Source organism: Monomorium pharaonis, chromosome 8 (genome assembly GCF_013373865.1).
Source record: "Monomorium pharaonis isolate MP-MQ-018 chromosome 8, ASM1337386v2, whole genome shotgun sequence".
NCBI classification, from domain to species: domain Eukaryota; kingdom Metazoa; phylum Arthropoda; class Insecta; order Hymenoptera; family Formicidae; genus Monomorium; species Monomorium pharaonis.
The window spans coordinates 4,237,080-4,262,852 of NC_050474.1; the positions used below are offsets into that span (position 1 = coordinate 4,237,080).

General features: G+C 39.2%; 1 protein-coding gene and 1 long non-coding RNA gene across 3 annotated transcripts in view; one reads left to right on the plus strand and one right to left on the minus strand.

Annotated features, from left to right (window-relative positions):
* Positions 1–875: 875 nt before the first annotated feature.
* LOC105840272 (transcriptional activator cubitus interruptus) overlaps positions 876–25,773 on the minus strand; it is a 79,404-nt gene continuing 54,506 nt past the window's right edge. The window contains exons 2-12 of the mRNA XM_012687162.3: positions 16,339–16,592; positions 15,926–16,015; positions 13,429–13,626; positions 11,917–12,194; positions 9,858–10,112; positions 9,406–9,570; positions 5,826–5,990; positions 3,811–4,236; positions 3,131–3,652; positions 2,791–3,060; positions 876–2,426 (exon numbers count right to left, since the gene is read on the minus strand). Coding sequence (XP_012542616.1) covers positions 963–2,426; positions 2,791–3,060; positions 3,131–3,652; positions 3,811–4,236; positions 5,826–5,990; positions 9,406–9,570; positions 9,858–10,112; positions 11,917–12,194; positions 13,429–13,626; positions 15,926–16,015; positions 16,339–16,592 — 4,087 coding nt within the window. The 3' untranslated portion in view covers positions 876–962. The remainder of the gene's footprint in view (positions 2,427–2,790; positions 3,061–3,130; positions 3,653–3,810; positions 4,237–5,825; positions 5,991–9,405; positions 9,571–9,857; positions 10,113–11,916; positions 12,195–13,428; positions 13,627–15,925; positions 16,016–16,338; positions 16,593–25,773) is intronic.
* LOC118647133 lies at positions 6,148–12,918 on the plus strand. Of its 2 annotated transcripts, XR_004964447.1 has the most exons (5): positions 6,148–7,890; positions 8,174–8,396; positions 9,803–9,959; positions 11,016–11,327; positions 12,289–12,918. It is a non-coding gene; the product is annotated as an uncharacterized LOC118647133 (long non-coding RNA). The 2 variants fall into 2 exon arrangements; XR_004964448.1 differs by lacking the exons at positions 11,016–11,327; positions 12,289–12,918 and having other exon boundaries at positions 8,174–9,388; positions 9,803–9,883.

The following is a 25,773-nucleotide window of genomic DNA, read 5'->3' on the forward strand; positions in this document are numbered from 1 at the left end:
ATGATGTGAGAAATAATGATTTTAATCATCATAAAAAAAGTTCATATAATCATATACCTAATTCGTAGCTGTATCTCAAAATTCGTAGATGTATCTGTTTCAAATATGTTCATATAAACAGTTTTTTCTTCAGATCAGTACTATCATTGCTATTCATTCTTTAACAGATTTTTTATTATTCTATATTTATAATTTTATTGACACATTTTATTAATAAAAAATCATCCAAAAATCATAACTAAATCCCATCACTAGATCATTCAAATTAATTTAAAAGTTAATTTTAAAATTATTTTTTCAATATTTTTTATTACGCTTATATTAAACTTTATAAACGTATGTATTAATTTACTTTCGAAACAAGTTGTAAACATCATTCAATTAAAATTTTTAATTCTATAATAAACCTTTGATAAACCGAAGCATATATAGAATAAAGGTTGAATCAGGAATCTATTAATTATGTTATATTGACAATAATAATTATTAGTTGATATATAATTTCTTCTATATAATTTCACTTGTCATCTTAAATTTTATTACAAATTGGTTAAGAGTTTTCTGAATTACATATCTTACTATTCCATTATATATATATATATATATATATATATATATATATATATATATATATATATATCATTTACAATTGTTAACTCCTTCAACTTCTTATAAATTAAGACATATATAGTGGTTGAAGGTTGGCAATAAACTCGGAAATCTGCAAGCTGTGAAATCGACCGCTTCTAAATGAAATTATACTATACATTTTGTCAAATATTTCATGTCAATTATACTTTAATTTCACTTATGTGAAATCAAATGTAAAGTAAATTTTATATTGAATATAAAACATATTTTATTACTGTAATAATCAAATAAAAAATTGTTTAAGAGCAACTGCTTTATCGATCGATAATAGAATTAAATTGAGGATTCTTTTATTATTAATTAGACATACGTCATTGAATCATTTGTAAATATCTGTTTTCTTCTAGTAAAGAGCTAAGAGAAGATGTCATGTCATTAACAACCATATTGGCGCTGGCTGGTAAAGGTTGGGGCAACGACATCGGATGCGTTGAGCTGGAGACGTTGGTTTCATGGGTTTGAGCGTTAACGGACCAGTTTCTACATTGTTGAACGTATTCCAATGTTCTACGGTAGGAATCTTGTCTCATACCTTGAGGTGGCTTTATCGGTGAACCTTGTTGGGACTGGCTAATATCTCTGCATTGTATCTCCGGTAGCGATCCATTGTGTTGATCGTGATAACATTGATTTCCATAAGTCCATGCACAATTGCAGTTGTATTGAGCAGGAGGATTCGTGCGCGTTTGACAATTATGGGCGCAGGTTTGTTGCTGCTGCTGCATTCTGCAGTTAGTCTGCTGAGCATTACAAAGTTGTGGTGATGTTCTCTTTGCACTGTCTCCACCATCGTTAACTTGACGATGTGCACCACTGGGATGAATACAGTTGTTGACTTGTAGACAAGGCGTTGTGGCTGATTGTTGAGTTTGTTGTTGACAGCTTTGAAGATTTGTCGCAAGCGTATTTGTCGGTTTGTTTTGATTTACGTGATTTAGTGGAGAACAGAGAGGTGATATCGGACCGCACTGATTCATCACCGAAGACTGTTGAGCAGAGTGTACGTTGGGAATCTGACCGTTAGATGTTACCATAGGTCTAGTGCACTGACCAGAGGACTGATTGCACTGAGCACTCGGATGAGCAATAGTAGGTTGATTAGGCATGGATGGCGCAGTTTGTTGATTGCAATGCGGTGACAATTGCTGACAGTTGTTTGTTAGTCGCATTTGTACAGTGTGATTGGACGGTGTACAAGTCTGATTAGAATGAGAACTAGCTTGACCACCGGTACCGTTGCAATTTGAGTTTATTTGACTTGCGCAGCCATAAGTTGGATAATAACCCTGATGTGCATGACTCTGAGAACAATTTCTGGTGAGTTGAGCAGAATTCTGGGGCAGATTTTGTGGTGCGTGCTGTGGTGCTAGTGCGCCAGCCGCGGGGGATGTCAGTGGCTGATCGCTCAAATGAGTCGAGTTATAATGGGAACTCGGTGACATAACTTGACCCGCGGCTGGGCTTGTTACTTGTCCACCAGTGACTTGAGATCCATAATTTGGCGGCGGGCAATACTGCTGCGATGAAGATTGAATCGCACGTGAATTTGGACATTGACTATAAGGCATAGACGAGGGATTCTGATAATTCGGACAGGATTGTTGTCCGATTTGCTGAGAGGAGTAGCAGGTCTGTTGGTGTGGCTGATGTGGTTGATTATAATTACACGTAGGTTGCACCTGTCGCTGGTAGTGCAAAGGATTTGTGCATATCGGTGATTGGCAAATCGGTAAAGGACTGCCACGATAGCCAACTTGATTTCCGCCCGCTTGAACCTGTAGTGACAATATCAATTTCAATGTTAAAAAAAATCAGTAAAAGAAATGAAAAAACTTAGTCTTTAATTCTCCTTATAAAAATAATGATATTACAAAATTGAAAACTCAAATAACAAGTATTTTTCAAAAAACACTTTTTTAAAAACACAATTTTAATGGACAACTAAAAATAAAATTTTTGATTTGAGAAAAGTTTTTATAAACTTGCAAATATAATAAAGTAATAATTCAGATAAAATCATTATGTTTTTATTGTGTGCACAAGATATATGTATATAATTTATCTAAACTATTACTAGTTCAGTAAGGAATCTGAATGCTCTTACGGATTCAAGGCAGTAAAGAATACAAGCATGATTACCTGATTCAAATATTGCATCATTTCATCAGGAATAACCAATTTATTCTCCACCATTTCGCCTTCACCCACCTCGTCCAAAATTACTTCCTGATTAGGATGGAGCTCAGGTTGAAGCTCGGGTAGCTGTGCCGATCTTGGCCTGGGTGGGATCGGAGGAGAAGTTCTTTGGACTGGATTACTGCGAATAGGTTCAGACATTCGTCGATCGTTCGACGGTTGAGTACAATGACCACTTGAACTATTCCAATCATTTTGCATCGTCTGAATGTTCTATAAAGAAATATAATCATTTAAAACCGTCGTTTGTCGGATTTATGCAAACCTTGTGCATAAAACACACCTGAAGAGACATATTTTGCGTTTGAACGACGAGGTTATTCGTTGAGTAAGGCCCCTGTAGATGAGCTTGGTCGATCCTGCTAGAAGTCGTGCTCATCTGGCTGCTTCGTCTAGACGTACCGGGACTGATTGGATCATAGAAGCTTTCTGGACCTGGGCCCATTCTAGCGACGCTCGCCTGACTGCTTCTTCTGCTACTAAAATCTGTCGATCTCATGCTGCCGTAGTAAGTGCTGACAGTACTGTTGCTGTCCCTTCGCGGTTCACCGAATGATTGAAGCCTCAATTGAAGATCAGATAGACTTGTTTGCCGCGTTTGGCTGCCACCGCCCTCCATCTTCAGATCGGTGATTCTTTTATTGAGGTCGCCGATATTACCTTGAAGTGCGACACCGCGAAGCCCACGCATGTTTCCTATGCTCGGTATATTCGGCATGCCTTTGGCGTTTAGTCTTCCTTTCAGACGATTCCTTGGTGTGGGTACTGGCATCTGCAATTGCTGCTGCGATTCCATACCACCAACCTGTAATCGAAATAATATCAAGATTGAATAACATCAGGAGAAATTTAAGCCTCAAGAAAATGTCTTAAAACTTACTCTGTATTAGAACACTTTTTGTTCTATCTAGCAAATTACAACAATTACATGTATGTTTCTCAAATAATTTTCAAAAAACTAACCATGGCACGTAGTGCTACAGGAAGATCGGCGATGTCCAAATCATCGGGCTCCTCGTTCCATGGTTCTTCAGCAAGGGCAATTCCATCGCCGGTGAGAGGACCCATCCCTGCGACCTCGTCATTACATCCACCTACCAGTGGACTACCCTGTTGCTGCATGATGCCAGGTGGACTGTTCGCTTCACTCTCAGATTTGACGCTAGGACTTGAGAGGCTAGGTGTCTTTGGAGGCAGATCCTCACTCCTGCTGGGACTGTTACCTCCTGCACCAGCCTCATCACTACCACCGCCATCGCCACCACCGCCACCCTTATGCTTTTTGTTTGCATAAAATTCGGCACCATGGACAGTCTTGACATGCTTCCTCAATGACGATGGATCTGTATACCGTTTTGTACAGCCAGGAGCTTTGCAAATGTATGGTTTCTAGACGAGAAAAGAACGGAATGTTTAAACAAATATAGAATTTTCAGACAGTCTAAAAATGCATGATCATTAACGACTAAATTCAAATGATTAAATTTTCTGGTAGATCAAAATAAAAAATAAATACTAGTCAGCGAAATTAATATTATTTACACTTACTTGTATCTTTCTTAATTTTTTAATTACTTAACAGTTATACAGGGTAATTCAGAATGACCCAGGTTGTAAAGAGTTATTCCTGAGTTATAACCGTTTGTGTGTGAATGTGTTGTGTGTATAAATCTGCAAAGGCATTGATATTTACGTGATACATTTTGTAAAAGACAATTTTCTGATTGATTACTGTAATTGTGTAATCTGTAATTACAGTAATCTGAATACTTCTTGGTAAACTTATCTATCAAATAAATATATGTTTGTCTTTATTTAAGAAAAAAATAAAGATAGACACATGCTTACCTGGTAAATAAGTTTACCAAAGTTGGAACAACCGACCCTTAATCGAGTGATTGATAAATCTATCGGTTTATTATTATTAATGACTCCCGAGTAATCATTCTGTAGCTTATTTTTAGTAAAAAAAACAATTCAGATTACAGTAATTACAGATTACGCAATTACAGTAATCAATCAGAAAATTGTCTTTTACAAAATGTATCACGTATCAATGCATTTGCAGATTTATATACATAACACATTCACACACGAACAAATCTATCTGTTCGTTACTATTAATTATTACTACCTACTAATTATTCAGCAACCGAAAATTATTCGAAGAAAACGCGTTTATACAACGCACGTAATCCGACGCGGAAACTCAATGTCAACAAAATGAGTCAAGGTTATGTTTTTTTGAAGAGCATTAAGTACATAAATCTGTCGATAATTGCAGTCAATAAATCATGGTATCAATCTGATATCACGATAATGCAGAGTATTAATTAATCGGCAATGGAATGTAGATTTGTTTGTGTGTGAGTGTATGTAAATATGCAAAAGCATTGATACGTGATACATTTTGTAAAAGACAATAATTTTCTGACTGATTACTGTAATTGCGTAATCTGTAATTACTGTAATCTGAATTGTTTTTTTAATAAAAATAAGCTGCAGACGGTAGTCATTAATAGTAATAAACCGATAGATTTATAAATTACTTGATCAAGTGCATGAATAAATTCGATGTGTATTGTGTGACAAGAAAGAAATTATGACTTATCGATAATATTTATGGATCTGTTACATGTAAAGTGTTGTTCATTTCCGGTAAAATTATTTATTCGTCAAGCAATTAATATGAAGACATCCAATTTGTAATCCATTGTAATCCGTGTTGGATGGTAAATCGCGCTGCTTTTGTTTATCTCCTAGCTGTATGTTTCCCGTGATTCGGTAACTATTTTATTTAATAATTCAAAAGGTAAGCTTTGGATAAAATTTTCGTAAAGAGGAAATCGTCTCAGAATTAACTCGGGAATATGTCATTGCAAGAGGACACTTGGGTCATTCTAAATCACCCTTATCTTTATAAATTTCTTTCTAATTTTTATCCTTTTAACATTTATAGTTAAAAAAAAGAGATATACCTCGCTGGAGTGCGTTCTATTTTGATGTTTCGCTCTATCGCTCGCGTTGCTGAAAGCTTTGCTGCAGCCTGGATATTCGCAGGTATACGGTTTCTCTCCGGTATGAGATCTGAGGTGAGTCTTGAGATTCTCCAATCGTGAGTAGGCTTTGAAGCAACCTTCGAACTATATTCAAGATAAAAAATTTAGTTTACTAATATTAGAGGATTTAAAATATATTGTTTTTACAAATAATAGCCCGCACACACACACACACACACACACACACACACACACACACACACACACACACACACACACACACACACACACACACACACACACACACACACACACACACACACACACACACACAGTATGCAGTTTCAGTAATATAATTTACTATTTATTCAATAGTATAATCGTCATTTACTGTAACAGCCATTTACTTATTTATTAATTTTTAATTCCTTTTTCGAAGAAGCTAATTGGTTTTGACTTGAAAAATACATTTAGATAAAGTAATTTGAACATTTGCTTTTATAAAACTTTTAATTTTCAAATATTTTAGATGATCGGAAAAAATGATATCTGATGAACGCAAAATTTGAAGAGCGAGAGTGTTAAAACTGAAATCTTTAACAATTTTAAACATTTTAACTTCAGTTTTATATAAAAAAATTCGTCTAAATTAAACTTTCATTAAACTAAGTCGTGGAACTGGGACTTATTGTTAGTTTTAAATCTGGACACCGTTCAAAATCAGAAATATTTTTAATTATTTGAAAAACGGAGACAGAAATAAGAACATTTTAATTTCTTATGGCGTTTTTGACCGGTGCTGGGTTAACCCGTCTCAGGTTCTTTTCCTCTAGAACTGACCAATCACAGTTATTCCCTTCTTCAGAAGAATGACTGTGATTGGCCTTATGACGTCATTAATCGCTCCCGGAGCGATTAACTCAGGCCGGTCGAAAACGCTATTGAAATTAAACACAACTTTCTTGAGTAAATATGATTCTTGAACGCTATTTGACAACCAATCTAGATATCGAAACAAATGAAAAAGAAAAGAAAGAAAACAATGGCTGCGTTCAGCAGACACAACTGTTGTGAGTGAGCGCTCAGTAATTCTTTAATATGATTGGTTAATACCTTTAGATCTAACCAATCATATTAAAGAATCACTGATTGTTCACTCAACAGTTGTGTCTGCTGAATGCGGCCAATGACGCGTTCAGCAGACAGAGCGGATCAGTGAGCACTTAGTGATTCTCTAATATGATTGGTTCTTGCCTTCTTCGTTAGATTTAGAAACCAATCATAGGTAAGAATCTGAACGCTCACTAATCAGTTCCGTCTTCTAAACGCGCCAAATATATGCTGCATTAAGAAGTATTCGTCCTCGACTACTTTCATTTCGTTAATTCGCAACCGAATTAATGATTGCAATAATACGTTTTTCTTAACATAATTTATTGATGAGACAAATCCATGTGATTCAATGGCCGCGTTCAGCAGAAAAGGCAACTTTGCAACTGTTGTAAAATTCTTTTATATGATTGGTTTATGTATTTAGATCCGATAGGAACTAAGGACAAGAACTAATCATGTTAAAAAATTTTACAACAGTTACCAAGCTGTTTTTCTGCTGAATGCAATCTCTTGTCATAATTAATCCAGCAACAATGTTTATTTTTCATGACGTCGCATCGTGATGCGTTACCGAACGCATTTCTCATGTCGTCGCCACGAATGCGCGATTGAGTGGTCACGTGATCGTACAATTTGAAAGTACTGGTCATTTCGCGCTTCGCGTACTCGCGTCGACGTACGATAGGTATGTGATCTCACAACACGATTGCTTCACGAAATTTTCGGAGCTGTTTACCCATTTCGTGGTGAAGTCCACGTATGAATGACTGCCGAGAACATCGAGTTTAACGACATCGAACGTCTCGTGCTGTACGAATCGACTCGGACAACCACGATCAACAGCCTCGACCTTCACGATTGGTATTGGCATCGAGGCGTGACTGGCAACAAGTGTCGTCTCGCGCGTCTGCAACATTAACCTCGCCTACACGTAAGTATTTCGGATATTTCGTGAGTATTTCAGATATTTTGCAATATCTGGTGAACGCGAAGGGACCCCGAGGAGAAAAACCACCGCGACGGGTTTTAATCGAGATAATCTCGCTTGTCTCTCTTGTCTACGGGTGCGTCGTTAGTTTCTCGGAATTTCACACCGCCGCGCGCCGATCGGGAACGCGTCGTGCGTAACAACAAGTTGGGGGTGATGAATGCATAAACGGACGCTCGCCACGACGTTCATCCTTAATTAATCTGCTCGCTCGCGTGATTTTCAGTGCTCGCGATTGTCGCTGTCCCTGTCGGAAGAACACGCCTTGCAAGCACACGGATCTGATGGAACATCGGAAACGTCGGAGTATAGGCGCATCGCAAAAAGAAAAAAGTAAAAACACATCGATTTCCTCACGCACACGTACACATACGATTGTCATGAGTTATCTGCGGAGCGGAGACTTCGAGAAAAATTGTCACGATGGATTGGCCGAGGTGAACACAGCGGTGAGTCTTCTCGAAAATTTGTAAAGAATTCATTTGTGTAGAGATGAAAGATATTACCTTTTCTCATTCCATTTCCAAAACGTTCCTCTTTTCTTTTTATCTTCCAAGTTTTTCAAAATACATATAGAATTTTATTCAAAATTTAAAGGGATGAAAGATACTCTTTAAAATTACATCTCGAAATCTCGCAAACTGTAAAGTCAATTTAAATAGAAATAAAGAAACATTTTTCTTTTCATAACGTTTTTTTCCTGGAAATTTTGTATAGTATAGGAAATTACTTAAAAAAGTTCCTTTTTAATCATTTAAAATTGTATAAGAAAGATGTAAGGCTAAACATCTAGTTACATGATAAACTTATTTTCAATATTATTTCTACAGTTTAATATGCAAAATGTACAATACAAATTTATTGTTGATATAAAATTGCTTCTTAGCTATAGAATTTGTGTGTATTAATATAATTTTTATTCATTTTTGCATATTACCTGTACATACAGAATATATTGTATATGCTACACAAATGAAACATAACTTTTTATGAAATTCTGCATGATATTTATATCTGAAGCCGATGTGTCTTGATTTTCTTCAGTTATTGAGGAAAAACAAATATTTTATTTGTGCTTGTTATTTAAATCGTTAAAATAAGAAACACGGATGACGGAAATAATTATGCCTCACGCAAATTTAATTTTTTTATAGTCTGTGGCTATTTTTCGGTAAGGGAAATAAGATCGTCAAAAAATTAATTTTATAAGAATAATTTTACATAATATATAGATATACTGTAATTAATGTCTCCCAAGTTCTACAATCGATTGTTGTTTTTATTTAAACATTTTTAATGACTGACAGTGAAAAGTGAAGTAAAACGTATGCGCTGAATAGCAATATTTACGAGATTTCTTAAAATCTTTCTTTCGCGCCAGCATTTGCCTGCGTTGGTGTGCAATTAATTAATACAAAAAATTTTCGGTCGAGAGAAACAAGTAAGTACTTTACTTACGGTACACTTGTGTGGTTTTTCACCCGTATGCCTTCTCATGTGCACGACCAGCATGTATTGAGCCTTGAAGGGTTTTTCCTCCCTCGAGCATTCCTCCCAACCGCAAACAAAGCTCTTCTTGTTGGCATGTATGTGATCGTTGTTGATATGTTTTACGAGATCATCCTAGTTTAGAGAGAAGATGCATGTCAGATTAATGGATAAAGCCAAGTCTTTTGCCGAGATACGTAGAGATAGTATGATATTGCTATATCTTTAACTCTTTCCCCCTCCTTTTTAAAAGCAATTTTAAGGCATATCTCAATGCAACGTATAAAATTAATTATTACCATTAACATTCTGCTCGAAATTGTGAAGATGATTTGTACAGAAGTTCTAATTGTCATGTCATTTTTAGGGTTTGTCGATTGATGAAAAAAATGAAGGAGATCATCGTACGTTCGATACATTACCTGTGTAGGAAATTCGAGACCGCAGTCTCTCCAGTGACAATTCGTTTCGATGAAGTCACCAGGTTCATCTCTGAGATCCTCGCTCGGACTGAGGCCTTGAGGGTGAGTCGGTGGAGCGGTAGTAGTGGTTGCATTGGTGGTCGTTGTCGCCGGTTCCCTCTTGACTTTGGTGGCGGCTCGTCTTGAGGAAGTGTCGGCCTCGGCCGTCACCGAGCGAGTCGATGATTCCGATGCTTTCCTGCATGACTCTACACTCTGTACGAGGAAAAGAAAGAAACGAAGTTGTTAAATATAATTTAATATTTCTATTATTCTATTATTCTATTATTCAGGTGTTTGGGTCAGGAAAGCTTGGGATCATATATATAAATGTGGTTGTAATGGCATTTCCAAATAGACAATTTGAAATTTCGCAATTAGGTTTATATTTCAATCGTACATTAATTATATAGCAATTATATCACGAAGTTATCATGAAATTATATTGTATTGCGTGACGCATGCAATTATTACGCTTATTATATAAAGTGCAGAATTTCGATCGATTATTGCAAACCGTCATGTTACTCTTTCCTTCTTTTAGTTTTACTTTCTCCGATAGACAAATCATTTCAAATATTTTATTGAAGGGTATGTGCGTATGCAAGTTTTTCTACTTTCGCATTACGCTATAGTACAGATTGATACATGATAAGAATTTACAGATTGGTTATAAGCAACACAAAAAGCAAATTAATAACAAGTGGAATAGAAATGTCATATTCTTAATTATTGCCATGTTATGTAAGCATTTTTAGAGAAATATTTTATTTATTTCTTACTACACGCGTAATAATTAATTAAGCAAAAATTTAGTTTTTTTTTGTTTAATCAATTTTACCAAAAAAATTGCTAGCAGAGATAAAAATAATATGATAGGTATTCTTAATGATATATTTTCGAATATAAAAAATTGATAATATATGAGAGCTGTTTGTATTTTAATAACTTTTTATGTAGCAATTTTAATATTTCGTGATGATAATTTAGTTTCTTTGCTTGTATTTTAACATGTAAAAAATTTCTTATTAGTGAAACGCGAATATATTTAATATCGACAGGCAAGACTGAGACTAAATATAAAAACCCGTTTAATCTTATTATGACACAATTATCTAGCTAGCGTAAAAAAAATCACGTAAACATGGATTACAAGAGTCTTGTTCGTATCGTATCGTTGCGTGACGTGCGACATAGTACACGATGACGGAAAACAAAATGCAAACCGATGCAAATCACACCGGCGTGCAAACTTTACAACGTATGGACGCGGGGCAGAAAATGAAATCGTTGCGCCTACGTTAGCGAGTGCGCACGGATGGAAATAAATCAGCTCGCGGGTCCGCCACGACGATGGCGGTAGAAGGAAACGACAAAGACGAGGAAGCTACGGTCAGAATAAAGGAAGGATCGGCGGGAGGGAAAATAAAGGTGCGTTAAGTGGGTAGAAGGGGATGGAATCGGGGGACGAAATAATGTGCGCGAGATTGCTTGTAACCCGAGGACCCTCTCGCGAGAGTAACCCAATCTTTTTCTCCGTCTCTCTTTTTCTCGCTGTCCCTCTCTCCTCTTCTGTCATCGTTGTTCCATTGTCGCCCATCGTTAGACGAAGCCAACGGGACGTGGTTAAGAAAGGTCGAGGTGGCCATCTGACGGAGGAGGGGTATACGAGAGAGAGTACACGATTATTTATTCAATGAATATCGATGACTGCCCACCGAGCGGCGAGCGTATATCGTCGTACTCTCGACTCGCAATAACAATCGAATAGCACTCTCGGTTCGCTATTGCGAGCGTATTGCGCTCACCCCTTGCCCGGAATTAACGTATGTACATACAATACGTTCGCTGCATCTGACGTTGATTAAATCGCGTGCCATTAAAATGACGGAATTACTAATATATATATAAAATGTTATTCATTATTCACGCCAGAGAATGTCAAATTTTGAACCTTACAAACTATCGGTGTATGGTGTTTTCAGTTTTTATCGCTTTTTTTCCCCTTTTTTCCACTTACCTCACTCTTCGGGGGTACTCCGGCTCCGTGCGGGCTAAGTGTCGCCGACGATGTGGAATGTGGTGGCACGCCGGGATACAATTGCGAATGGGGGGACAGTCCGTGAGCATGAGAGTGAGAATGTGGATGCGGCGGTGGCGGCGGTGGTGCGGGTGGTTGCAAGGGATGCGTGTGAGGTAAAAGCACCGCCGCGGCCGCACTTCTCAAAAGGTGGGCTTGTAACTGCTGTATGTGCGGCGCCATGCTAGCGGGATGCATGCCTAATGACGGACTCATTGCTGCGAAATGCACAATGCAGATCAATTAATTATTAATTTGTATATTGCAAAAATTGTGTGAATTTCTTTAATAGGGAATATTTCTTTCTCATAGGTTTTCGTTGTACGATATTTCACGATTCATTGCGCCAAGAATGTGCCAAGAATAACTGTACAGCAGCAATACATATTCCGAAATAATCAAAAATAATAAAAAATCTGTAAACGTTACATGATGTGGGCATATAATATTTTGAAGCATATTTCTGGGCATTTTACGAATGTTTAGTAATTGATGAGCATCGAGTGTTTAATGCTTTACACGAATCGCTCGAATATGGTTGCGATACAAGAATAACAACGAAATCGAACCGCATGTCCGTTCTTTTGACAGTCTAAGCACGACACGCCGGACTTCCGGCACGTAGACTAAGCTTGCATTTCAATCGTAAACCTCTGTTACGAAACCATAAAGTAAACTGCGCGTAGGTAGAAACTGTACTATTATATTGTGCATACATGGTTACTCGAATAATTTCGTAATTCGTACAACTGTAATGTTATGAAGTTTCACTTTACTTATATTTATTATTATGATTTTATATTATGATCAATATAGCTTCAATTGAATTAAGAAAATAAATATCATAAATGATTGAAATACTGTCAACGAATTCTGACAATGAATTCTGACAATTTAATTTATGTTAGCTATGATACACGTGTAAGTTAGAAATGCTGAAAATTAAAAGGGAAATAGGAAAGAATGACGGAAATAGAACGTTGCAGATGATGTGTATTTCACAATGACGTGTACATCGAAGGTAAATTTAACGGGCAGGAACATCCTGCGGGTATTCAACGATGCAACGCCGACAAACGACTGGCGTGCCACGCCGCCTGAATTTTAATTCATTAATTACTTCATTTAATCGCAAATTACCGAGCGTTCTTAACTCGCGAGTAAGAAGGTTCCCGTCTATATAATGGCTTTATGGTACTGTAATACCTCGCCGTCTATCGCCTTTGATCGCTTTTTAAAAGAGCATGCACTCGTTACGGTAACATTGACAATGTCTTTAATCCCATCACCAAAAATTATATTGTTATAATTCGCAATGACTCAAGATATCTCAATATCTAATGCATGTTTGAATAATAATAGAAGTTAATTCTTTTTTATGATAATAGTTTTTACGAAATAGTTAAGATGTCTGATATCAATTGAAATATAATTATAGACGGATTTACTTACCAGCGGAGAGATGTCCGTAGCTTCCGCTCGCGCTACTACTTCGCGAACCATTCACGATGGACGCCAAGCTATTGGGGCTAAATCGAATCATGCTGTCGATGTCAAATCTGTCCGAGTACGGTGAACTGCTCAGCGCTCTTTTTCGACTCGCTCTGATCGCTGAGGCTCGCGGACTTCCTAATCGCGATGATGCTGAAACTGAAATTTAAAGAGAAACGGATTTAACGATTGACACTTATGAATAGAAAACTTCTAACTTTCGGTTTTAATTCTAACTTTTTCAATCCCACTCACTCGTCAGTTCTACATCAAACAAGCTGATAGAATTTACAATTTAATTACCACTGTTACGTGCTAACATGATCTTTCTCGGAACACGCATTTTTAGCATTCACTGCTGAGGTGGTAATCGGGTACATAGGAAGAAGTCGAACGGAAGGTGAAGAAGAACTAAGAATGTTGAGTGTAAGAAGAAAGAAAGAGAGAGATAGAAAGAGTCGAGAAGACCTCGGAGAGAGCCCGATCTTGTGGCTTGAACGTTTTAGCGGCGATTTGCCTGCGACCGCAACGTAACGACGTAATATACAAACCACTTTCTTAAGAGCGTGGTGGCGGCTCGCTTGTATGTACCATCGTTGGTTACATGGTGGCGGTTACGCTCTCTCGTCCTTCTCTCGGCACTATCAACTCTCTCTCTCTCTCTCTCTCTTTCTCCTCCCTTCCTCTTTCCTTCCCTAACCCGATTTCTTGCTCTACCATCGCGGGATTAAGCCGCGAGTATTCTACCTTGCTTTTCGTACCCCTTTTTTTCTATCGTTCCTTCTCGTCCCTCTCTTCCTCTTTACTTTTCTTCTTCTTCTTCTTCTGTGTAAGGAGCAACGCGATACATAGAAGACGAGCACGAGAAGCGAGCCTACCCTTCTCCTCGATTTCCACTCGGTTGATCGCTCGTTCGCGCACAACGGGTATAGAGTTACTCGCAGTTGGAGATCCCCGTGCTCGCCTTCTCCTTTTTTTTCTTTATTTTTTATTTTCTTTGCAAAACCCGCTCTTTCTTTCTCTCTCTCTCTCTCTCTCTCTCTCTCTTTCTCTCTCTCTCTCCTCCTTGTCTCGTCGCGCCAGCCCGCACGAAGGGTTCCGCTTTGTCCCTTTCGTCGGTTATTAATTCGGTCAATGATCAAATTTACGGTGGTCAACGACGGCGACGGCAGCGGCGTGGCGGCGGAACGAAAACCGACGGCTTAACTGCCGTGCGGTTTTTCCACATGACGTGGGATGCATGTTCAATGAATGATTTATCGGCTCACATTGCAACACTTGCTTTCTCACAAGTTGGCTGTCGCGATTTTCTGATATTATGCCGGATTTGATTTGACATTTGCAGTTGTGTCGTTTTTAAAATGTAATGTTTTTCAAAAATATATCAAATTGAATTGATGATGAAGAAATTAATGTACATTTAACGAAATTTATTATACGACGATCTCTCGAATATTTAGGTTTTTTCGCGTCGCGTCTAGCGGGGATCGATTATCTTATTCGCCACGTCCAAAGAGTTGGTCCCACCATATCCGGTTCGCGTCGCATCGCAGTTCTCGCTGGCTTTAATGAATATGCGAATGTGGACCCTCGTTCGTTCCTTACTGTTCATCCCTTGCTCGGTCTACCAAAGTACTCCTTTCCCCGCGAGTTCCAGAACCCCGACACGCTCGATAAGTCTCCCAACTTTTTTCTTGCTTCTTCGCGCATACAGTTCGAACATGGGATTGAGACATGTAAATTGGTGCAATCGTCCATTCCGATCGGCGCGGCTCCTCCGATGCTACTACGCGGAGCATGCCACAGCAGCTACAGCGTCTTTCAAACAGTTCTGCGCGAGCTAAATTGAAAACCGATTATTTCAATTCTTAGTTTCGTATATATTAAATTTACTTATCGAGCATGCATAGTAATCGATATTTAAATTATTTTTTATCATTACTTCGCAGAAATACTTTTCCGTCACTGCAAAAGATTTAACATTCGTCGTTTTAAATGCTTGAAGAGTCGATGTTAGGAAAACAGTTAGAAAATTTAAATGTCTGATTACAGAATTAAAATGATCGAAAACGCATATACATTACATACGTACAGATATATTCCCATATACATGTACACGCAATCATCCGTTTGTGAAAATTACACATGGCAAAAAGAGATTGAGTTGAAAGAGGAAAAAGGGGCAGGAAGAGGAAATGTGAGACAACCTGTAGGGTAGGCGCTAAGGTGTTAATGAGGTCGTGTCGCTCCGAGTCGATTCAATTATGCGGCGGTGGCGGCTAACGAGGCCCCGTTTACCCTTTCGGTCGTCTTTTAGCCTCTCGGCCTCTTAACCAGTCGATCTCCTACCTGCCGGTAGTGCCACTACATCTATAGCTAGGCACGGCACACATAACTCAGTCACACATACACACGTCAGCACGGACATTAAAGAGAGGATACATGTTATTGGACTTACCATCAATGGAGAACGGGAATTCGGACGATGCGAGGGTGCTGGCAGGACCTGCCGCGTGTAAGAGGTATTCGGGCCCCAAACCACCCAGTCCTGAAAACAGAAAAAAAAGAAGAAAATAATATTTGCATAGAACACAACGACCGATTGGTCGAGAGTAATGATATGGACACCGTCCTAGTTGTCGCTCGAAGAGGGAAGTAAAGCGCGTTATTATTACCACGACACAGATCACGAGCGACGAATCGGGTTTGAAGCGCTTTTGTACGCTAGAGGAGAGATTTCCGGCGGAAATGCGGGCCTTCTTTATGAACGGCCTTCCGACTCGTCGAAGAACGGAAGAGATAACGGATAGTGCTTGTATTCTGTTCGCGAACACTTCTATCTCTATGTGTATACATAGTCGATGTAATTACCGTGTAGTGAGGCGTTGGGACTGTGCGTGGAGGCCTGGATATGATGGTAGATGTGGTCCATGTAGTTGATCCGGTAAGCGGGATGTAAGGCCGTATGTTCCGCGAGGGGATGACTTCTACGTAAAAAATCACCGGAAGTACCGTTGCCGGCAGATCCACCCCCACCGCCCCCGCTGCCTCCACTACCTGCACTACCACTTCCGCCACCTCCACTGTCGTTACCGGGTGTTCCAATTGCCGCTGAGCTGGATAATCTGTAAAACGTTAACGTAAAGTTAATCGAAAAAAATTCACTCGCGATTAGATAAGAGTACGAAATTCGTTTTTACGAAAAATTACTAATAGACGTCGATAAATGTCATTCTTCATTCTCTGCATACGATAATTCTCATCAACTCGAAACGTATTTCTACCGAGACGTGATTTATAACAGAAAGAGAGAAAGAAAAGCATTCTTGTTTGACGGATGAAATTACGACACACTTCATGAACGCGCGAACAAATGGCGCGTGTCTCTTCGTCAAAGCTCCTCTTTCGTGTCGCTTCTTGACACAGACAGGTGTCTTCCATCAATGGCACGGTCGCATGATCAAAGTATAACTTTGTTCGCGGGATAAAATAATGCGTTTTTGTTTGTCATCCTCGCTGACGTCACAATGCGCGCACTCGTTCGCTTCGGGGAAAGGAGGGCCGTGGTCCAGAAGAGAGGAAACAAACCGACGCGAAAGAGGCAGCGCGTCTTGTTTTGAATGATGGCAATTCGCCACGCTCGAAATATCGGGAAACGATGCGTGTCCGGTGCCTTCAAAGATCCTCTACCTTCGACGTCTGCGAGTTCTTCCGCACTCAGAATTCTCTAACGACAGTCTCGTGCAAGTGGAGCTTTTAAGACAATTAAGAATGTATATTCGTATCTTTTAAATCTTACAATAATAAATCAATAAATTTACAATACTATTGACTCTATGTGCAGTATAGATTTTAAAATTAAAACATAAATTAAAAGAGAAGCCATTAAATTCTTTGTCTAAAAAAATTGTAAAAAATGTCCAAAATATTCTATTTCAAAGTGTTATTGGCGACTCCTAGTTTTAAAATTTCTCAATAAACATGTTATCGTGCTGACACATTATTGTCAAAGAATCGCGTTGAATTTTAAAATAGACAAAAGAATCATCAATAATACTTATAATAATTGAAACAGATGGTTTGTAATCAAGGTCCTGAAATCAGAGATTAAACGCTTTTCTTCGAAGCCACGAGAGAATGAAATTTTCTTAGTTAAACGAATCTCAGCTAGACGAAGAGAGCGGAAAAAGGTCTCAATATCATAAGACAAATATACAGGTCTAATTAGTCGGCAATGATTACGGTACATCGCGAATGATAAAGTAAATAGCACCTTACGGAACAGGGACAGAGGGCCGATTGGCGCGTGTCGCAACATTTTAACGCGGATTACAATGTTTGACTCGGTCGCTGTCTAAATATTGGCTCCATGCTTCCACAAGTTTGCTGAGTAAAGACAACCGGGTCGGCTGTTTGACTTTGCTCAGTGTCTACGGATTTTGATTACTGGCTGTTGGCTGCCCGCTTACTTGAATGTGTTAAAACGTTTGTCACGATACTCGTTGACAGGTCGAGGGATCTCTCAATTCCACGTTTCGTTCTTGTGTCACTAGCGGAAGATCCAAGAACGTGCGAAAACGTATTTCACAGTAGTGCTTTTGAACCAGACATCAAAGAATGTTGTAAATTAATAGCATAAGTTATTAAATAAGTATAATAACTATTATAAGTTATTAAATAAGTAATTATTGCAATAATTAACTCACACAAAACAACAAAAGTATATTGGCGTTCTGAATAAATTTCGGCGAATAATCTTTTCCTAGCAATTTAATCATTTCCTCTAATAAAGCGTCGACAAAAATTAGAACGCTTTGACAGGCTGCTTAGTAATATGGATCTCGTAAAAAAGCCGACTAAGAGAGAATCGAGAGGGATCGGGGACACCGTTACAATGAAAACATCGTCGACTGTGCTGGGTTTGGCATACTCATGTTCTCCGTTTTTTCTTTTCGCACCGAGAGAAATGGCCGAAAGAGAGACAGACATTGGGAGTTTCCGTGGTGAGAAAAGGCAAGGAAAGGGTGGAAGACAGAGAGAGAGAAAGAGAGAGAGAGACCGAGCTGTGTCTATTTCCAATCCTGCTGACTGCCAGATGACTCGAGGTATGGTTCTGCCTCTGTGGCTCTCTGCTTCCTTCCTTCCTTTTCTACTACTTTCTTTCTCCCTTTGCCTTCGCTACTGTTAAGCATCTGTCACACTCCGCGAATTTTTAAGATATCCATGCAACTGGCGACACATATCCGAGACGTATGCACGTGATTTATTTTCTCCAGTGAAAGAAAAATGTAGAAAAGATCGTAGGAGAAAGTATTCAAATCGTATATTATTTCATCTAAGACGATGATAACATAATTCTCATGGATCTCATGTTTTTTTTTTTTTTTTTTTTAATTGAACGATTCACATTAAAAACGCGTACTTAGCGCGAGGAAAGTTGTTCCTTTCTTCCTTTGATTTACCGGTCTTCATATATTTTTTCAAATCTCAAACTCGTCTTTGTTCCCATTCCCTTGAAGTTTCGGGCTCTCCGTCTCGCGCACGCGACTTCCTTCTTCCACTTATTGCTACGCCATGGCTTTTCGTCCCCGTTAAAGCAGCCTCCACCGACAGATAAAACTCAAGTCGTTAACTCGACACACCGGAAACCGACACATCTATCTTTATCTACGACCCATCCGCCTCGGAAACGCAGGGATCTTCTTGAAATTCCAACGGCTTATTCCTTTTCGGCGACCCTCAATGACGGTAAATCTCGTTGATTTTCTGATCTTGTTTTCAAAGCTTAGACTCTCGCGTTCATTTTTCGTTTATATCTTCTAAAGCTAATACGATCTGGATTAATATACAGAGAGTAATTAATAGATTAATTCCGTGATAAACTTTTCTTCTGTTTATACAAACTCATTGCAGAGTTGTGCAGTAAAAATAAAGCTTAATACAGATTTACCGAATAGATGAGAATTACCTGAAATTTCGGTGATAATTCAGTGATCGCCAGGCAGACACGCGACGTCTCGGTCGGTTTAATCTCGGAAGGCAGAAAGTGGTGGAGGAGGGGGAGAAGGAGGGACGACGAAGCTGGGTGAAGAATTAAGGTTCGCAAGCTCATTAACGTGACTCGTGGTAATGAGGCGAGCTAAGCGGCGGTGCCCGGGACCATCTGCCCGGTTTTCCTGTTGCCTCGGAACTTGAAAAAGAAATATAGAGACCGCGACGACGACAGAAAGAAGCTCGTGTGGGTACGAGGGACAAGCCGAAAAACGGGGTAAAAGGATGCGGCTTAAGCGCGAGTCGAAAGCCGATCTGCGCAATATGGTAAGGCGAGAGAGATTAGGCCCTCGCCGAATTTCATCCCTCTCTACGTCGGACATGCGCAAGTCAGTGTAAAATGATTCCTTATAATTTACCGAACGATCATCCTGTGGCTCGTCAAAAAATCGACGCCCCTTAATGACAGTTGTGTCAATCTTTATACTTCGAAGGAAATCTCACATCATTAATACTTGTATTATTGGTTGGATAAGTAGCGCAATTATTTTCTACTTTAGCCAAAGTATTATACATAAACGGCGAGTTTGGCTCACAATCAGAAGATGTTGAAAGTGCGGTGTATTCACGAGGTCCCGAATTATAATATTTATCGCTGTGCTGTTTTGCCGAACGCGTTGTCGCGAGGACGAGGAAAGAGGAAGAAAACCATATGGCGCGAAGACTTGCACGGCGAGTGGCACGTGCTTCAAACACAACTATGAAAAAGAGGAAAAGGAAGAGAAGGAGGATGAAGGATAATGACTGAGGGAAAGTGACACTGAGATATTATCACTTTTTAAAAATATTATCATCATTCGTTGCTGTGCGCGACGATATGGATCATCTCTCTAGTAAGCTTTATTGTGGAAATCGTTTCGAGTCTGTGACGACAAGTGGAAATAAACAATGCCATTCGCGTCCATTTTCCTCTGCGGATTTCTATGGTGGCTTAGTCATTGGCGTCGGTGGAGCTTCGAGCTACCGAGCTCGAGGTAATTTTTCGCAACTCCGCACTCTTCGCGAGTGATCTATGGTCGCGATTCTGGCCCCACGCCAGGATCACGTTTTCACGACTGAGAGTGTCGGCGACTTGGACACCATAGTGAATGTCTTAAGCTCCGACTACGAAAAGTCGTGAAACGTCGCGGGCCTAAAGGCTAGAATTATTTTCGATGGACACGCAGATATATGTAGTTCCGCGCCTGGCGCTTACGCGCCTGGGTCGCGGGGTTGAGTCGTATAATCTTATATTTAGCGCGCCTCAGGCCCTTCGAGTTTGCACCCTTCTGCAACGAGCCGAAGTGAATTTCGTGCAGCGGGATCGTCATATACGTACGTGGAATTGTCAAAAATCTCATCATCGTTTGCAAATGACTTTTCACACGCGTGATTTCTATATCGTCGATTACATGTACGATCTGAGAGACAGTAAATACATTAACAGCTAAGACTGTGAAGACGATGAAGCGAGGCTTGGGAAACGCGTCTTGCGCCAATAAGATTACGCGCTCGAGAATGGGGCGCGATGCTTTCGAGACGAGTTCGGGACGCGGGGAAACTCGATTACGATCAGGCAGAGCCTCGTTAATCAAGGTATTTACACGCGAGATCGGTCGCCGGTCTATCGATATGCGAAACGTCGCGGCGGATCGATCGGAGCCGCGCCTTCGTTGCAAATCCGGCCTAACGGCGCACTATATGCTCGCTTGTAGTGTTATTTATAGGCTATTCGAACGCTGCGTAGCGCGCGTCTTGTGTACGTGCGTTTAATTCATTTGAGTCGGAGATTCGTCCTCGTAGAAGGCAGGCCGTGCCGCTCGTAAGTTATGCGCGAATTAGCGTGGACTGCGCTATTAGCACGCGTCAGGATATTTTTCCTCCGAGATTCTAAGATTTAGATATCACTGTAGGCTACAAATGTATGCCGCTACTTCTGTTTGACATATGTTTATGTTGTTACATTAGCATGAAATTGTACTTACTAACGTAAAATACGATATTAGTATTTATTGCAAGCTGCAGATAATTATCATTGATATTAGTCACAATTATGATTAAATCAGTAAATCAGATAACGAAATGGAGAGCATTAATCTGTGAGACAGTATTTTAATCAAAAATAGAAATTTCGATTTTAAAATAATTATTTTTATTTTACTTCGTTCAGTTCTCATATAAGCGGTTAGTAATTTTGTCGCCTGAACACATAACCGAGAAACGTTAATGCGCTTTTTGTGTTTCCGCGAAAGAAATTTATCGCACCAACCGCTAGATTTATTGCAGTTCTCGACCAATCTCCACCTCTGCTCGATGTATCCTCCATGTTTGCAAAAGGACTCCAATGTAGAATCTACTCAACAGATAGTATAATTGCAGTGTACCAATGTTATTTATAATAATTAAAAACTAAACGCACGTAAAGTAACAAATATCGAAAAAGAAAACTATTAAAAATTTATATCTTGTTTAACTCACAAATTATCGAGATATAATCAACCAGTTTATTAATTATTCATATAAAAACGATTTTTTGCTAAAGTATCTATAAATTTAGTTAAATATAGATCTGAAAGTAATTTAGACATTAAAATAATTATAGAGGACATTTAAGCATGATGAGCGATACTATAAAGTTTTTTAGCAATCAGCTTAAGCATCTCTATAATTATTATATTTTGATGTGCGATGTCTAACAATAGACATTTGTGTTATTAGTGAGGAAAGTCAATTATTTTCTTTGAGTGCGTTCACCCCCACGAAAGGAAATCGCCGATTCGCACATGTAACACACAATATTTTTTGTTACCTGTGCGTTGAAATGTTGGTTCTTGAGTGTGAAGTGACACGTGAAAAACAGGACCATTTTCGATGCACAGGTAGTAAAAATCATTTTCAGATTCACAAAGCTAAATTTTTTAATACTACAGCAAAATCTTTTTTTCCCTATAATAAATAAAATGCTTTTTAGTTCTGACAAATAATTTTCTAACTTTTATTAATTGTCGCTACTTACTTCATAATACAAAATATACTTTTATTCCACTTTTCTAGCGAGTTTACATAAATTATATAAATTTGTTCAGATAAGCATTGATGTTACATGTTGTCAAATATTCATTCTATCGTGCTGCCACAAATGACTTATTACCATAAACAGTTTATTCTGTAACAGGATATTATAGCTGACGCTTCTTTAATGAACGTTTGTTGCCTCTATAGTGCCGACACAGCTGAAACATGCGATTTGCTCGTAGACTTCGATTATACAAGGATACGTCCCTTCGTAGGTTTCGTACGTGTAACGCTTTCCAATTCCCTGTTCTTAAGGTTCCGGCTGCAACATAGAAACTATGCTGCCGCTTCTTTGTCATGTCTGCCTTTTCAAGTTTCGGTAAAATCGACATGCGAGTCAGACAAGTAATGTTGTTGTCGTCAACCAGGCGCCACTAATGAAGTAATTTGTGCGCAAAAATGTTACACGTTGCAACTTGCATTATTCATCGTTGTAACGCTTTTTAAAAGTAACGCTAAAAAAACCATTTTACCTGTCTTCTTGTATACTAATATTTTCGAAATAATATCTTTTGTTTACAGACATATTTTTGGAAACGTTTAATTGTTGATTATCGAGATCACGATTATTGAAATCACTTTTGAATATAGAAACAGATGAAAAATGTAAAACTCATCTTCAGTAAAATGTATTTTATATAAAACACACATTTTATCATGTACATATAGAATGCGCGTTGATTATAAGAATTACAATAATTGTATACAGTAGTACATAATAAATGAGGCATACTGGTCGCAATATTTATGTAATATTCAGTAGTTTTTGGAAAATATGAGAGAGAGAGAGGGGGGGGAAGGGAACAATGTTTTTGAAAAATATGAAACATAACGAAGTAGACAAGGGCTTTAAGACGAATGACGTGCGGAATGCACTCATCGTACAAACAGGAAAGATCGGCATCCGTAGAGGGCCGCAGGTAGACGAATATGGTGGGTACATCGAGAGCCGTGACTAATGACTCTATTGACGGAGAATCGAAGGACGTTTATCGACACGAAGAAGCCCGAAGCGAGACTCGTTTTATATCCGTGTTTCCAAACGTTACTTAGAAAAATTTGTCTCTTCTTGAATTACGATGAGAATACATCACTCTCGAATATCCTCTCGATTTTCTCTGTGTCAAGGAAAACGTCAAGGAAAATTTTTTGATTCAGTGATGAAGATTTTAAATATGCTCCGGCCTCTCGTTCCCCTATTCCATCTCTTTTTGCTTCCCTTCCGCATAGAAAGAAAGAGAGAGAGAGAGAGAGGGAAAGAGAGTTAGAAGAGCTACTGCGTTTTATCACGCTTTTTAAGTAGAACGCCGTAACGTGCACGTGATTGCCTCGTACAATTACCTGCGAATCTCTGCCCGTCTCTCTCTTCATCTCCGCTGTCGGCTCGACGCGAGACGTATATCCCACGCCTAATGTACAACATGGCGCGAACATGACACAAAACTACGGACAGCCCCTTTTTTATCGCGACGCCACACTTCATTCCGTCCACTTGAAATTACGCTCGCTCTCCAATTTCCTCTCACAATATAGGATAATTATCTATACCGGCAATGCCGACGAAAGGCAATTATATTGAGTTTGTAGCGCAGGACATTACTTTCGAATGTGTGAAGTCACTTTACTCGCGATGCTGTTTGTCTCATAATAGACGAAATGAATTTTTTAAATAAAAGTTTTTTAATGTTCTGCTATAATTGAAGACAAAATTTTCATATGCTGTTGTGATAAAACGAGCAAGATTGTAAAAGGTACATATATTTTGAAGTATTTTGCGCTTGATGAATATTCATTTTTCCGACGGTACGAATTTTCAAATAAAGGTTTAATTTAATAAAGTTCAATTTCGCGTTACGTATACATTTTCTCATCTGGCCCTTCCTTATGTTCTTTTACCCTATTGATTTCGTTAGATATAAAAGAGCCGCATATAAACGACGCTGTAATCGCACGCGTGTGCTCGCGCGAGGCAAGATCGGTCCAAAAGCGTGAACCTACAAGGCTCCCCCTTTCCAACTTCCCTCCTCTGGAACGTTACCCGTTCGCGCGCTAATAAAATGCGCTCCCCTCGTTCGCTTCTCGCAAAGCCCTCTTTACATTTTACATGGTCGGGTCGATCGAAGCACGCGGCTACGTGGCTGTGAGGACACACATCGCGCTCATGAATTTATCTCGTTCGCATTCTCTACTACCAACGCATCATGACGTGTCCGAGCGCGAAGGGCAGGAGGGAAGAGGGAAGGAAAAGGTCAGGACGGCTTTCACTGGACCACGGTTCCACAGACGAGAGATTCTAATCGGAAATTTCAAAATTAATTAGCGGGCATACGTTTACGATTTAATTAGGCTACACTAACATGTATGTACAATTTGTGTATGTACGATTTTGCTGAAGTTATGAATATTTCACAAGTACGAATTATACAGATCTGTGTGTGTGAAAACAATTTTTGTTGGACCATCGAAATAATTATAATGGATGTTCAAGCATGATGAGCAATGTTGCAAATAATTTAATTAGCAATCAGTTTAAGAATCCAGCCTTATTATTTTGATTTAATAAAATTTCTTAAAATTTGTGTCCAGCTAAATTTTTAGATATTTTAGCAAAGCCGTTTTTCCATGCAGCTTCGCTGCACCGACTGATTGAATAATGAAACTCAAGTTCTTCTTTGTTAAATCATTTAATTGAATTTATTAGTCTGAGATGCTTATACATATAGCCTCGTCAATTAGCGAAATGCTTCGAGCGAGAGTCGTCACTTGTGTATACTTTCTAGAATATTTATTTGAACATCTCTTTCGTACGCGAGCATCCCTTCAAAGGCACAGCGAGTCAATTCTGAATTGTCGTAGCCAGCCGGTTCACGATTCGATATATAGAAGCAAAGATGCACGCTCGATGCTTGCACTTGCACGCGATACCGAGCGAATTGTAAATAGTACGGGAGAGAGGGAGGAGGGACTGGTACGCGAGCTACGCGTCGGTGGCGAGCGAGTCGAAGTGGACCCAGAGGGGATCCCAGGATCTGGCCGGGGGCGCTGGAGGAAGAACGGGACGCGCGGAAGAGGAAGGGAGAAAGTGAGGTGGAATAAGAAGAGTCGGGACGCGCACACACAGGGCTGCCAGGCCGCCGGCGCTGGGCCGCGCGTGTATCCGCCCACGTAATCTTGATTGTCGACACACCTCCACCTCCGCCG